The following is a 13495-nucleotide window of genomic DNA, read 5'->3' as shown; positions in this document are numbered from 1 at the left end:
TTTAATAGACTGGCTCTTATGGTTTACTTCATAATTTAAAAGGGTCATAACTTTCCATGTATATATCCTATACCTTGTTCTCTGTGGCATGCTTCTCCTTCTCAACCTTGGCCAGTGTCAGCTCCAGGTCGTCGATGTCTTTCTTCAGCTCTGAGCACTCATCCTCCAGCTTCCTCTTCTTGGCGGTCAGCTCAGCGTTGATCTCCTCCTCATCCTCAGCTCTCTCTGTCACCTCCTTGATTTTGGCCTCCAGCTGGATTTTGGTTTTGATCAGCTGGTCACACCTTTCCTCGGCGTCAGCCAAGCTGTCTGCTTCCTGTGGAGAGATAATAGACATTTTTAAATTTCAGTTCCCTGGACCTTTTAGATTTTATTAATATTTTGAAAGCAAGCAAGCAAAGTATGTTTGAAGGCATCAGGTTTCTTCTGAATAGCTTTCTACTACTGAGCAAAATTGACAGAGCATTGACTATGCACTTGAATATTAACAAAGAAATGTAAGACATGGTTTCTGGCCCTGGTGAAACTATGATACTATTGTTTTGCTATAACATACATCAGCATATAATTTCAAATTGGGCTTCTTAGTTTAATGTTTATTTTTATTAATGTTTACAAAAGAAGACATTAAAATAAAGAACCAAATATCAAGATCTTGTTAAGAGGACATCAAAAAATGACTTAAAAGGAAAGAGTGTCCTCCAATGGCAATGTAGCTTATATTTTAAAAAATGGATGGAAGAACCAAGGAGAATGGGTCGTAGAGACTGGAGGTACTTTGAGAAGTATAAAGTATTAGCCTTGTTTCTCATAAGAAAAAACACATACATTCATATATAATACATATGTGTGTGTTTACTATAGTTGGATCAAGCTTAGGCACCCTCTTCAATAATCTCTTTATTCTCGGTGGTGTGATGAACTTCTCCTCCTCTTGGAAAACCTCAGTCTATACAAACTACAGTAATGATACAAGCCAACCTTGATGTTTGCAATTCATTTTGTTACATATTCAGAATACATAGACCCTGTGGGACTGATTGCTTCCCCTTCTGAATTCCAAAAACTCAAAAGTAAACTTTTCATGTTTCTGTGCTTGATTATGATAGTAGTTTGGGGGAAACAAAAATAGATTAGATGGTAGCACCTGGTCACATATTATTTTTCAAGTCTCTGGATATTTATTGGGTCACCAGAGTGAGAGTATCAACCCAACATCTCATACTGTGCATAAAAATGGACACTACCTACAGAAAGCCTTGCCATGTTCCAATTCTTTCAGGTAGTCTAAAATTTCTAAAAGAAAATTGAGTAGAAAAATTTTAGAGGACTGTAGGTTGAAAATTCGGAATATTAGTTTGGGGTTGATACATTACTATTACAAGGTCCTCTCTCTATCCACTACTAATATTGTTCTTTTGGCATTTGTCAATGGTAGAATTGTGGGAAAGCAAGTATTCCCCGTATTTCCCATCCTCAGTGTGCCAGGAAAAGTAATTTTAAAAAAGGGTAAATGTTTTGTAGTTCCTTCTGGGCAACTGAGAACCCTACTGCACTGATTTCCAGCAATGTTGTATGGAATGTTATAGAACACTCAAAGGAGTTGTCCATTTAAAAGGTCGGTAGCCAGTCACTTCATTTTGTGGCATTCTGGGTCATCATTGAACAGAGATTTTAGCATCAGAATGAGCTTTGAGACTCACAGACTGAACTTGGAGCTGCAGATCATTTTTCTCTTGCATCAGAGCTACCATCTTTTCTTCCAGTTCTTTCCTTTTGGCCTCAGCCTTGGCAAGGTTTTCTTTAGCTTTTTCAAATTCTTCCTTCATGTTGGCCATCTCCTTCTCTGTCTCTGCACTCTTAAGCAGGGGCTTGATCTTGAAATACAGCTTCATCCAAGGCCAGTGCTTGACATTCATGAAGGCACGGACATTGTACTGGATGCAGAAGATGGACTCTCTGTGGAAGGAACAGAAATGTTCTAAGTCAGATTCTAATGGGAACCACAATGAAACGGACTAGAACAATGAACTTAATTAATATGTTGTTCTTATTCACACCTTCTTTCCACCATCTTCTGGTACTCCACTCTTGCCAAGTACCCTCTGCACATGGCCTGGGTTCGGGTAATCAGCTGGGCCAACTTGTCATCTCTCATCTCCTCTAGGAGCCCCAGAAGACCAGCTTTGAAGAACACCTGTGTGTGGACAATGTTGAAGATCAGAAACTTCATACAAAATTCAAATGGCAGGAAGACATGAGGCTGGATTTCGAGAGGATTACCTTGGTGTGACCAAACTTATATTGAGTGTGGTCAATGTCGATGGAGCCAAGGAGCTTCTCAGAAGCCTTCTTGCTATCGATGAATTGTCCCTCGGGGATGGCACTTGCGTTTAGCACCTTGTATCTGTTTAAACCAACCAAATAAATGACATAGCTGTTGTCACCAAACAAATCTCTCTACCATAAAAAACACCAATGCTGTTGGGTAGTCTAACAGAAAAAAGAAAACATATGACCCTTTATCTATTCTTTGTGTAGTCAAAGAACATCACAGTGTGTCCCCAAGTCACTTGAATACATTACTTTCCTCTTTGTTAAAAGGAAAAAGCAATAGTAAAAGCCCCAAAATAATTCACAGTGAAAAATATCCAACCTCTGCTTGAAGTCTGCATAGAGGATCCTGCTTGGGAACCCCTTCCGGCAGATTCGGATGCCTTCCAGCACCCCATTACACCTCAGCTGATGCAGGACCAGTTCATGCTCCATGGCACCTGAAAAAAAAATACACATGTGTTTCACGGTCGAGTCTCTAAAGCAAACACACTGGGACATGTCTGTGTAGATACCGGAAGTGTCTTACCGGGGGTCTTAGTTTCATTGGGGATGATGCAGCGTACAAAGTGGGGGTGGGTGCTCCTCAGATTGGTCATTAGCTTATTCAGATTCTCCTATGGAGTCATAGAATATCTTGTTTAATATGTACTGTTTCAAGCACTCATTTATAGACATAATGGCCATGGGCTACCACTCTGGTTCAGTTCTGTTGAATAGTATCAAGGTTTGGATTTTCCAGAATCATGTCTGGAATTTCTAAGGTCTTGACATGCCCTCCTGGTTTCTGTTTTGTACACCAGGAGCATGTTTCCCTGTTAGCTGCTGATGAATTTCCTGGCACGTGTTATGTATTTATCATGGCACTGCAAACATACAAAGGTGCCCCATACATACACGGACCACGTATTGAGATACTTGGTCTGGATTTGCTCCTAATCCGATGTTGCCTCCAAACCTCCCATTTCTTCCTTTCCTTTCAGAAACTCTTTTCTTATCCTACCACACAGCTCCATAGAAAATGTCTATTTCATGCCTCCTTCTTGGAATTGACAAAAACTAACAGTCATATTACTGAGTATCAAAAGCTTACCACCTTTCAGAGAGAGTCTTTCAGAATAACAAGAACTTCCATTCTTCAAGATGTAATTAAGGGCTGAGATTGCCAAGAAAAAAGTAAAATTTCCTTGAAGACTTTTTTTTTTTTAAATCACATCTGGTTTCTTATATTCCCTTCCTCTGACTCACTCTCCAATTCCGTCTACTGTTCACCTGTCCTCCACTTTCAAATCTACTCATTGGAGGCCTCCGCTAGTGTATACGTAGGAATCTAAATCACTTGGAAGCTCTCCAAAGTTCTAGAAAACTCATGATATAGGCAGTCCTCTCCTGTTGGAGATTTTTAAATGCCAAATGACCTCACTGCCGACTTCCCAAATTGAGTGTTTCCATCTGAAGCTTCTGTAGCTCACTCCTGACCCTTATCTCATTTATTGAGGTATTTCTTCAAAGCTATTCTGACCTTCCCTAAAAATCAGGTATACCTCTGTCAGCTGACCCACCCCACCCCACCCCACCTCCATCACATCCAGTTCCAGAGCTTTTGAGACAATATCCACTCCCCCACCCCACCCCCCATATACAGCAGCATGAACTCTTAACATCCTAAACCCATCTAAGGAGAAAGTGAAATTTGTACCCTGAAGAGAGCAGACACGGTCTGGAAAGAAGAACCCTTCTTCTTAGCGGCTTTCTTTCCACCACCGCCACCAGACTCTGAGGGGGCAAGGAAAGTGCAAAGAGTCAGAAGCCAGGCTTCTCTGCTTAGAATTTCCACATTACATACAAATCGCTGATTGACAATCACCTGCTTCAGCAGCTGCTGCTGCCCCAGAGAAGAGGTAAGCCAGAGTTTTCATTGAAGACTTCTGGTACAGCCCCACCACCGTCTCATTCAGGGGGTCCTTGTTCTTGTCCAGCCAGCCAGCGATGTTGTAGTCCACGGTCCCCGCATAATGCACCAGCGAGAAGTGGGCCTCAGCCTTGCCTTTGGCGGGCTTGGGCTTCTGGAAGTTGTTGGACTTTCCAAGATGCTGTTCATAGAGCTTGTTCTTGAAGGAGGTATCTGTTGCTTTGGGGAACATGCACTCCTCTTCCAGGATGGAGAAGATACCCATTGGCTAGAAGGATAAGTACAGAAACAAATGCCACATGAAATCTGTCTGCTCACGGAAGTGACAGATGACATGAATGGCCAGATTCAGACTTCAGTTCCACAGAGCTAATGAAAACTCATTTGTGTGGTCAGAGGTCACTGACTTAATGAGACCCTTAGCTATGACAAAGAAAGACAGATATGCTTTTCTGGACTTTGTGTCTACCTGAAAAGTCTTAGAGCAGGGCCTCTCAAAGTGTGGCTTCCTAACTGGTAGCACTTGAGTCCCTTGCTAACAATGCAGACGCCACGGCTTATTTGGCATTTGCTGTAAAATACTCATGGGGGTGAGAGCAGGGGACACTGTTTTCAATGCTTGGGGTGACTTTGACACAGCTGGAATTTGGACGTCTCTGTCTACAGCATTAGAAATTTGTATTTCAGAGGTCAATAGGTGGGAATCTAAGGATGTCAGAGAAGTAAAACTATTCTAATAAGTGCTAAATTTTTACATGGAAATAGCTTTCAACGTTAAGGCTGTGGGTAGACATAGGATTCTGGACTCTGTAGAACATATTCTGTCTCAAAAGTGGGGAACAAGGAGAATGGAAGAGTTGGAAGTTGAGGGATGGGTGCTGTGAAACATTGTCATCTGGACATAGCTGACCACTGAGCTCATGATCTCAGTAGCTGTGTTTACCTGTCCAACACCTGCAGGAGATGGGGACTGTTAACCTTTCACCTTGGATGGGAGGTCTCATAGGCCCTGCCCTTCCCTGAGGAGCTTCAAGCAGCCAGTGGCAGTTGGGGAAGAAAGGGGTCTCTTCTTCTGTGGTGTCGCCACTGGTAAGCTGCCCATGGTGTGGTAAGCCATCCCCTCCCCCCACGCTCATGCATGCTCATGGAAACTCAGTGGGTCTAAAAACAAAAAAGGTAGGAGAAAGACTTGTTGAGGAGAAGGAGTTCAGAGTTGAGGGGCAAAAGAGGGTAATATGGAGGTGGGAATAACCAAAATATGTTATATACAACATACATTTTATATATATATATATATATGTGTGTGTGTGTGTGTGTGTGTCTGCAAAACTGTCAGAGAACGAACATTTTTTTAAAAGAAAAAATTCTGTCTCATTTTACCAGCATACTTCCCTCATTTTGTGTGTGGGTAGCAATCTTCTGCCATCACACACACCAAGGTTTTTATTGGTTTTTGTTTAAGCACCATACAAGTGTGATCTGAAAAGGGTATACTAACCTTCTCGATGAGCTCGATGCAGGCAGCCAGGTCCATCCCGAAGTCGATGAACTCCCACTCGATGCCTTCCTTCTTGTACTCCTCCTGCTCCAGCACGAACATGTGGTGGTTGAAAAACTGTTGCAGTTTCTCGTTGGTGAAGTTGATGCACAGCTGCTCCAGGCTGTTGAACTAAATAAGTGGAGAAGCAAATTAGCCTCCGATTTCTAATGAAGGCATCTCTGGCCTCACCTCAGCTGGGCAGGCTAACTGATCTCTTAGGATGGTGGGGTTTTTTTTGTTTTGTTTTGTTTTGTTTTTTTGTTTGTTTGTCCCACTTGTAGTAAACCCCTTCATTCAAATTTCATCTAGTTATCAATATGCTCAAAGAAAAAGATTTTCAAATATGAGTTGAGCATGAGACCAGTTAGAAATACAACTGGTAGGTAGAGAGTCAATCACTTTGACTGACCGGATTGTATAGCATTCTTTCTTAGGCAGACATATTTGAGTTTACTCAGTTGCTGTTTCCATCCACTGGACCCGGTCATTGCAGCCGTTACCTTAGTGACAGCCTCTCTGATTAAGCAGACAGGAATCTCAGGTTCTGTGTCTGTTTGCCATCATCTTTCCCAGTACCATTTGATGCTATTGTTGGCTAATCATCTTCTCTATCATTTACTGATTGCTGATTGTGAATTGGGGATTATACTAAGGGCTCTAAGTGCATCAATCTCATAACTGACGAAAAGATCCGCAAGAGGGTGTTACATAGATCGGTAGGTCCTCCTTGAAATGGTGTAATGGCACATGCCATTCCTACTGTCCCACAGAGAGGAAATGACAGAGCCAGAGTTTAACTCCAGAATCTACACTCTTTCCTAGGTTTCCAGTCCTCTCATGTGAATCGATTTATAATGTGGTTATTTTTCATAGCATTCCCTGGATGACTACAGGAACAAGACTCGCAAATGTTTCTGCTACTACGAAGTTTCTGCCAACTCACATCAAAGATCTCAAAGCCAGCGATGTCCAAGACCCCGATGAAGTACTGCCTGGGCTGCTTGGTGTCCAACTGCTGGTTGATGCGGGTGACCATCCACAGGAACATCTTCTCATAGACAGCTTTGGCCAGAGCACCCACGGAGTTGTACACCTTCACAGACAGGGTAGTTCTTGTTGGCATCGTTAATGATGTCAAGGAGGTCTCGGGTATGTGCGCTTCACAGAGGGCATGCATTTACCTGCTGCACTGTCTGGCCTTTGGTGACGTACTCATTGCCGACCTTGACCCTAGGGTAACACAGAGCCTTGAGCAGGTCAGCAGAGTTCAGATTCTGGAGATAGGCAGCCTTGTCGGCAACTGCAGAAACATAATTCAGGGTCCCAATATTACCTTCTCTAGGCCCCATAATCCTCAGAAGCAGAGCGTTGAGTAGATTGCTTTGTATGTTCTGTGTGGGGATAAACTTGTGTGTTCCCACTAGCAGCTCAGTTACAGAGGAGACAGGAAGGTATTTTCTCTGTAAACCCATGTAGAGAGTTTAGTTTGGTTTTGACTGTTCAAGTTTGGTACCTTCGGTGCCATCCGGCTCGGCCTGCTCCTCTCGCTGCTTCTGCTTGAACTTCATGTTCCCATAATGCATCACGGCTCCCGTGAGCTTATAGATGGAGACTCTTTCATCAGACGTGAAGCCCAGAATATCAATGGCACTCTGTGAGGAGTCACGAGAGGATAAATGTAAGGGTGGAAGACACAACTTACTTGGCAGAATTCATAGTTTACCCTAACTAGGCTATTGCTATCATGCTCATACATAATATGTGACTTACATCTGTGGCCATCAACTCTTCTTGGTCATCAATGCTGGGCACTGTGATCTCCCCCTGACTGACAAAGGCGTAGTCATATGGGTTGGTGGTGATCAGGAGCATTTCTACGTACGTAGGATTCAGGGTATATGTTTAGTATTAGAAAATGTTAATGAAAGCACTAACTTCTGTTTATGAATTTAAGGTTATTACCAATTAGATCTGGCTTCTTGTTAGACATGATCTGATAAAAAATGTGGTAGCTTCTTTCAGCTTTTAGCTGGAAGGTGACTCTAGACTTCTCCAGAAGATCTGTAATGGAGAGTCAACATTAGATTAGAGGGGGCTTATCAAGTAAGTGTCTTAGAGTTGTTTTAGAATATGAGGTCTTCAGCTAAGTCTTCTGACCCCTGGAGATCGTAGCTCAATGATCATGAGGTACCACACACTACATCTCTACAGACACGGAGTTCCCTCTGACCACCTCTAGAGTGAAGATAAAATGTACTTGCCTAAAGGAACGCTCACTTCTCATAGAGAAGAACCTTGACATTTAGAATATAATCTAGTCCTCATACTGCTGCTTCCATGAGTCTCCTGGAATTCTAATAGACAGGCTACTAAGGGAAATAGTTACCAAGGCTCAGAAATGGAAGACTCACATACTTTGAACCCATTGGCAACTCAAATACCCCTGTGTTACCTTGCTCTTTGAGCATTTTGAAAGTGTAATGAGCCAGGATATTTCAAACGAGTCCAAAAATGCCTGGCAGTTCCTACAGAATCATTAGCTCATGCCTGGGTGGGTAAGAGCACACTGTGGGCTTTGCCTAAGGCTGGCACTGACTGCAAGCCTGCTTGGCAGCAGAGGTGTTTTCTGGGCTCCATGCTAAGCAGGCGCTGCAGAGTGTTCCTCCAAACCCTCGTTTGTTATTCTTGGATTCTAGTTAGAAGGTCCAGTTACTCACATGTTTCAATATCAGCAGAAGCCAGTTTCCCTGTGGTACCAAAGTGGATCCTGATGAATTTACCCTTGGAAGGGAAAAGGATGATGTTAGCATCAAAGCCCGAAGCACCCAGAGAGGAGTGAATGCAGTGTTTCCGCTATGGTTTCAACTGAAGTCAGAGAAGACTAGGAGACTCACAAAGCGAGAGGAGTTGTCGTTCCTCACGGTCTTGGCGTTGCCAAAGGCCTCCAGCAGGGGGTTGGCGCTGATGATTTGATCTTCCAGGGTCCCCTGCAAGGGAAAGATCAGTCCTCACATCTCAGGCTCAGGGCTTTCTTGCCTGAGAGCCCCAACAGAGCCTGGACTCTGTGACAGTCAGACTTACCTGCATTTTGCCAGAAGGGGCCTCCTCCTTTTTCTTCTCCCCAGTGACTGCAATTGTTGCAAAGTACTGGATGACACGTTTCGTGTTCACAGTCTTCCCGGCACCAGATTCTCCGCTGTCCAATAAAGACCAGTATGTGGAAAATTAAGCTTTGTGGCCGATGAAACTGTTTCTGCCAACAGTATTTTCTCTCTCCTGCGTCTGCCTTTACATCTCTGTCATAGTTGTCTAGGTTAGGTCTTTTCATCCCACAAATAACTCATATTGTTTCCCTTAGTTTGCACTGACAAATAGGTAAATTCATTTATTAATTCATTCATATGGTGTGGGTGCTTAAAATGTTCCAGGTTCTTTTTGAGGTGCTGAGACTTGTTCTTGAAGAGTCCACCAAGCAGCCGCTCAACAGCTGCGTAGTGAATGGAAGGATGAGTAAGGAACCCTAAGTGATGTGTGTATTCCTTGCCTGCCTTAGACTAGAGATAAGGCTCCAGTTAGATCTCACAGGGGTTAGAAGTTCCCTAGGTAGGCCTCCAATAACATGGCTGGTGCTAACCCCAGATTACCTTCATTAGACTGTGTGCTACCCTCTGCACTGGACTGAGCTCTGGCCAAGCTCCAAGAGGGAATTTTGCATTCCCTGCTTCTGGGAATGCCACATGACAATCTCAAGGCTATACTGACCAGCAACATATATTACAGCATTGTTGTTTTACACCTGGACTCAATCTACTTTCTACAGTGAGTCCCAACCAGTTCCTAGTTCCTCACCAATTGTATCATTTCTTTCAGCACTAACTAATTTCCTCTTTGAGTTTCTCATTTTCCCAGTGAGAGTAAAACACCAGTAAGTTTCAGAAGAGAAATACATACGTGATCAAAATAGACTGGTTCTCCCGATCTAGAAGAAAAGCAGTGTATAGTCAGCACATGTATTAGTCACATAGATTTTTCTTGAGTCTCTGTGTCATATTTTTCATGGAAGTTTCTTTTTCTTTGTTTTTATTGTATTATTGTAAAGTTATAGATAGGATTTATTCTCTGGTCTTTTGAGTCAAGATGGAAAACCATAAAATGCTGTCATAACTACATCACCACAGGAAGGGTATCCTCTCGGTTTCATACAGAGAATAGTATACTCCAAAGTCAGACACACACCTTCACCCCAGTGTCCTTCTGTAGCTCTCAATGGCCCACTTCCCACTGATAACTAGCTGTTACTAGAAATGCATTATGTGCTCTGGCTTTACAAGTTAGAATGGTGATGCTCAAGCCAAGGTCAAGATTTCATTTCCAAATGGGTGGATTCACCTCACAAAGACAGAATTTCTTGTCCTGTGGACCCAGACTACAACCCTATGATTAGCCTTCCTCGAATTATTAAAGGGTGATCATGAAGACATCTTAAAGGGATTCTGAAAGTAAAATCCCTTGTGGGGTGAAAAACTTCTAGTTATAAAATGTCTAGGGACCCCAAAAACCATCTTTACTAAGCAAAAGCCACCATCAAGAACACATCCTGAGGACTTAAAACATGACAGTACTTCCAAAAGTATCCAGCACAAGTGACATTGAATGGAGGCGGTGTGGGAGTGGATGGCATGATTTGCACTCCTGTCCAAGCCATGTGTCCCTCAGTTACCTTTTTCTCATTATTCAAACACACAGAGGGAAGCACACTCTTCCCGAGCAAGGAGACTATAAGATACTGAGCGGCATGAAGAAGTTGCAAGCTCTGCTGAGGTAGTGGAGGGAGGGTCAGAAGCAACAGAGTTCAGCCCCTGGCCTGATCATGTCTGCCTTTCTCTACTTTTTTTTCCCCCGAGACAGGGTTTCCCTGTGTAGCTTTGCACCTTTCCTGGAAATCACTCTGTAGTCCAGGCTGACCTCGAACTCACAGGGATCCGCCTGCCTCTGCCTCCCGAGTGCTGGGATTAAGGGCGGGCGCCACCACCGCCGCCCGGCACCTCCCTCTGCTTTTGAGAACACCGTGTTTCATGGATAATCATGAACAACCATGAACAATTGACTCTTTCTAAAGGCCTTTTGGACTCTAACATTGTTGGAGTATAGGTGATGAAAATAGTTCATATGAAAACTCACTTACCCGTCAGCATGAACTGGTAGGCGTTGTCAGAGATGGAGAAGATGTGGGGCGGGGCCTCCTGGCGCTTTTTGCCTCGGTAGGCCGCCACCACCTCTGCATTGTACACTGGCAGCCACTTGTAGGGGTTGACAGTGACGCAGAAGAGGCCCGAGTAAGTCTGCATCAAAGCGGGGGGGGGGGGAGGCATAATTATTGGATGGCACATTTATTATCTACTATTTAAGAAAAAAAAAAAACTTAATTACTCTGTTGAGCGAAAGGGCGCGAGAGAACTCACGTAGATCATCCAGGCTGCGTAACGCTCTTTGAGGTTGTACAGCACCGCGGGCTCGTGCAGGTGGGTCATCATGGCCATGTCCTCGATCTTGTCGTACTTGGGAGGGTTCATGGGGAACACTTGATCGTCTTTTACTGTTACAGTCTGTCCATGAACAAAAGATTTTAGGTTAGGAACTAAGTGTCAGTCAAACTAGCCCACTGGTGTGGTGTCACCAGGTCCAGATGTTTTACTCACAGCTCCACCTTCGGTCTTGGCTGTGACCTTCCCCCCTTCCCTGCTCTGCACCGTGGCTTTCACAAAAGACTCCTTAGCATCCACCACGAACACGGACGACTTGGCATCAAAAGGCTTGTTCTGAGCCTCGATCCGCTCCTTTTCAGACTTTCGGAGGTAAGGAGCAGCCTCCCCGAAAACGGCCATCTCGGCGTCGGAACTCATGGCTGCGGGCTATGGGTGGCAGCCCAGAGAGAGAGCCTGCCTGGCAGAGGAAGAAATGGTAGAAATTTAAAAACTGGGCTATTAGAATCACATGCATTTTTTTTTTCATTCCCTGACAGTTGGGTGAATGCATTGCACCACGCCTAACCACCTCCCTGGCTGTGGTGTGGTTGAAATGTCAGACTGTCTGTTCCATGCCAGTGCTGACAAGTACTTAATCATGCATTTGGATGTAGTTGTTTGTGGATCACCTACTGTGAGAGATGTGGAGGCTGCTTCCTGAGCCTTGTTTGTTATGTATATTAACCTTTAGAAGCTGCCTACCATCAGCTCATACAGAACCCAAAGTGAAGAAGATGCTAAAATGTTCTCTGGCTCTTTGTACTTTTTTTTTTTTTTCTCTTTCCCATTGGAATTTCAGCACCTTGCAGCAGGGAGTCCTCCTCTTTCTGGCATCCTTCACACCTCTGAGAACACATGCTGGATGCTCAGAGCTGGCTGCCTTGGTAATAGAACAAGCCGGATATGTGGCTAAAGTTTTAGGAGCTCCCTTGTATGTGGAGAGCTTTGGTTTTTATTTCCCTTAGAGACTCAGCAATTACAAAGATTACACACTAGAAGAGAAAGCAGAAAGGTGAAGAACTTGGTTTGGCCTTGTTTTGTTAAAAACGACATCTTTTTGCAGGCCTTTTATCCCATGCCTGCATTTTGGCAAACTTCATTATGTTTTCTTGCTCCTTTACTCATATTCTTTTAAATGTTTTTCCTTTAAAATCCACTTCTTGCCATTCACGAACCCTGCCAATAGGCTTTATACGTAATCTGTATTGTAATTTTAAATGGTACCTCTCCTGGGAAAGCTCTGTTGGGTAAACTTTTCCCCATTTCTCCCTTCAAACTGCAATACCTAGTATCAAAATTAAAGTGCTTTGTCTTGCTGAAACCATTTTCTCACCATTTAAATTTTTACTTGACTGATTATGAGGCAATCTGCAGATTTACACTTTGTTAAGGCAAGGGTTGATACAGTCTGTCTATCCATCTAGACATCATCTCACAGTTCTTATTAATTAGTGCTAAAAGCTATAACATAGGATGCCTATGTTTTTTCCTTTTAAATGAGTAAAGCATGTTACATTGCATGCTGTAATCACTGAAAAGACAAACTACAAAAGTAGATATAGAAAAACCTCATGCACAAAGCTCCCAAGACTCTGAGAAAGCCTCTCATACACTGCAAAGGATCTGGGTTAGTGAGATCTAGTTTCCTAAGTCCCCTTGGAGTTTTCCAAGAGAAGCATGGTCAGCCATGACATTGAAATGCTTTTCATTTTTCAACCCCAACAGACACTTTCCAAATGCTAAAGAAGATTCCTTGCACTCAGAATGAAGAAGAAAAGAAAAAAGAAAAAAATCCCTTACCTTTAGTGATGTAACCTCAACGGTGGGTCAGAACTGTAATAAAAAACAAAAAACAAAAAACAAATGCCTTCTGATTAAATGCTAGTGACTCCCAATCAGAGCACAGTTCTTATCTGAAGAAACCAGCAAAGGACTGGGAAGACCACAACATCTAATTACAATTGCTACAGAGTAAGTTGGTGCTTCACTGGAAGGCCTGCCAGGGGCAGTGGGAGCCAGGATGTGTGGCATGCACACTAGCAGCCAGGCATCCCTTCCCGTCCACACAGAGCCCTGTCCTCACACACTCTTACCTTGAAGCTTTATGAGGAAAGACAAGTCATTCTCATTCCAAGGGTACTTTTATAGGATCAAATATGGAAAACACGTAACCTCCTCCTCTTT

General features: G+C 43.4%; 1 protein-coding gene across 2 annotated transcripts in view; it reads right to left on the bottom strand.

The window, feature by feature from the left end:
• Myh1 (myosin heavy chain 1) overlaps window positions 1–13495 on the bottom strand; it is a 24702-nt gene extending 11207 nt beyond the window's left edge. The window contains exons 1-23 of one of the 2 annotated variants that reach the window (XM_076542628.1): window positions 13405–13495; window positions 13112–13144; window positions 11486–11729; window positions 11249–11392; window positions 10972–11128; window positions 9738–9765; window positions 8868–8982; window positions 8681–8773; window positions 8504–8567; window positions 7749–7847; window positions 7557–7660; window positions 7300–7438; window positions 6968–7086; window positions 6730–6879; window positions 5745–5915; window positions 4202–4514; window positions 4034–4110; window positions 2864–2951; window positions 2657–2774; window positions 2284–2407; window positions 2061–2197; window positions 1704–1959; window positions 74–316 (exon numbers count right to left, since the gene is read on the bottom strand). In XM_076542628.1, the coding sequence (XP_076398743.1) occupies window positions 74–316; window positions 1704–1959; window positions 2061–2197; window positions 2284–2407; window positions 2657–2774; window positions 2864–2951; window positions 4034–4110; window positions 4202–4514; window positions 5745–5915; window positions 6730–6879; window positions 6968–7086; window positions 7300–7438; window positions 7557–7660; window positions 7749–7847; window positions 8504–8567; window positions 8681–8773; window positions 8868–8982; window positions 9738–9765; window positions 10972–11128; window positions 11249–11392; window positions 11486–11689 (2943 nt within the window). In that variant the 5' untranslated portion in view covers window positions 11690–11729; window positions 13112–13144; window positions 13405–13495. Of the gene's footprint in view, window positions 1–73; window positions 317–1703; window positions 1960–2060; window positions 2198–2283; window positions 2408–2656; window positions 2775–2863; window positions 2952–4033; window positions 4111–4201; window positions 4515–5744; window positions 5916–6729; window positions 6880–6967; window positions 7087–7299; window positions 7439–7556; window positions 7661–7748; window positions 7848–8503; window positions 8568–8680; window positions 8774–8867; window positions 8983–9737; window positions 9766–10971; window positions 11129–11248; window positions 11393–11485; window positions 11730–13111; window positions 13365–13404 lie in introns of those variants that run through there. The other variant, XM_076542629.1, reaches the window with a different exon arrangement.

Source organism: Peromyscus maniculatus, chromosome 8 (genome assembly GCF_049852395.1).
Source record: "Peromyscus maniculatus bairdii isolate BWxNUB_F1_BW_parent chromosome 8, HU_Pman_BW_mat_3.1, whole genome shotgun sequence".
NCBI classification, from domain to species: Eukaryota; Metazoa; Chordata; class Mammalia; order Rodentia; family Cricetidae; genus Peromyscus; species Peromyscus maniculatus.
This window is presented reverse-complemented; position numbering and strand designations above follow the sequence as displayed.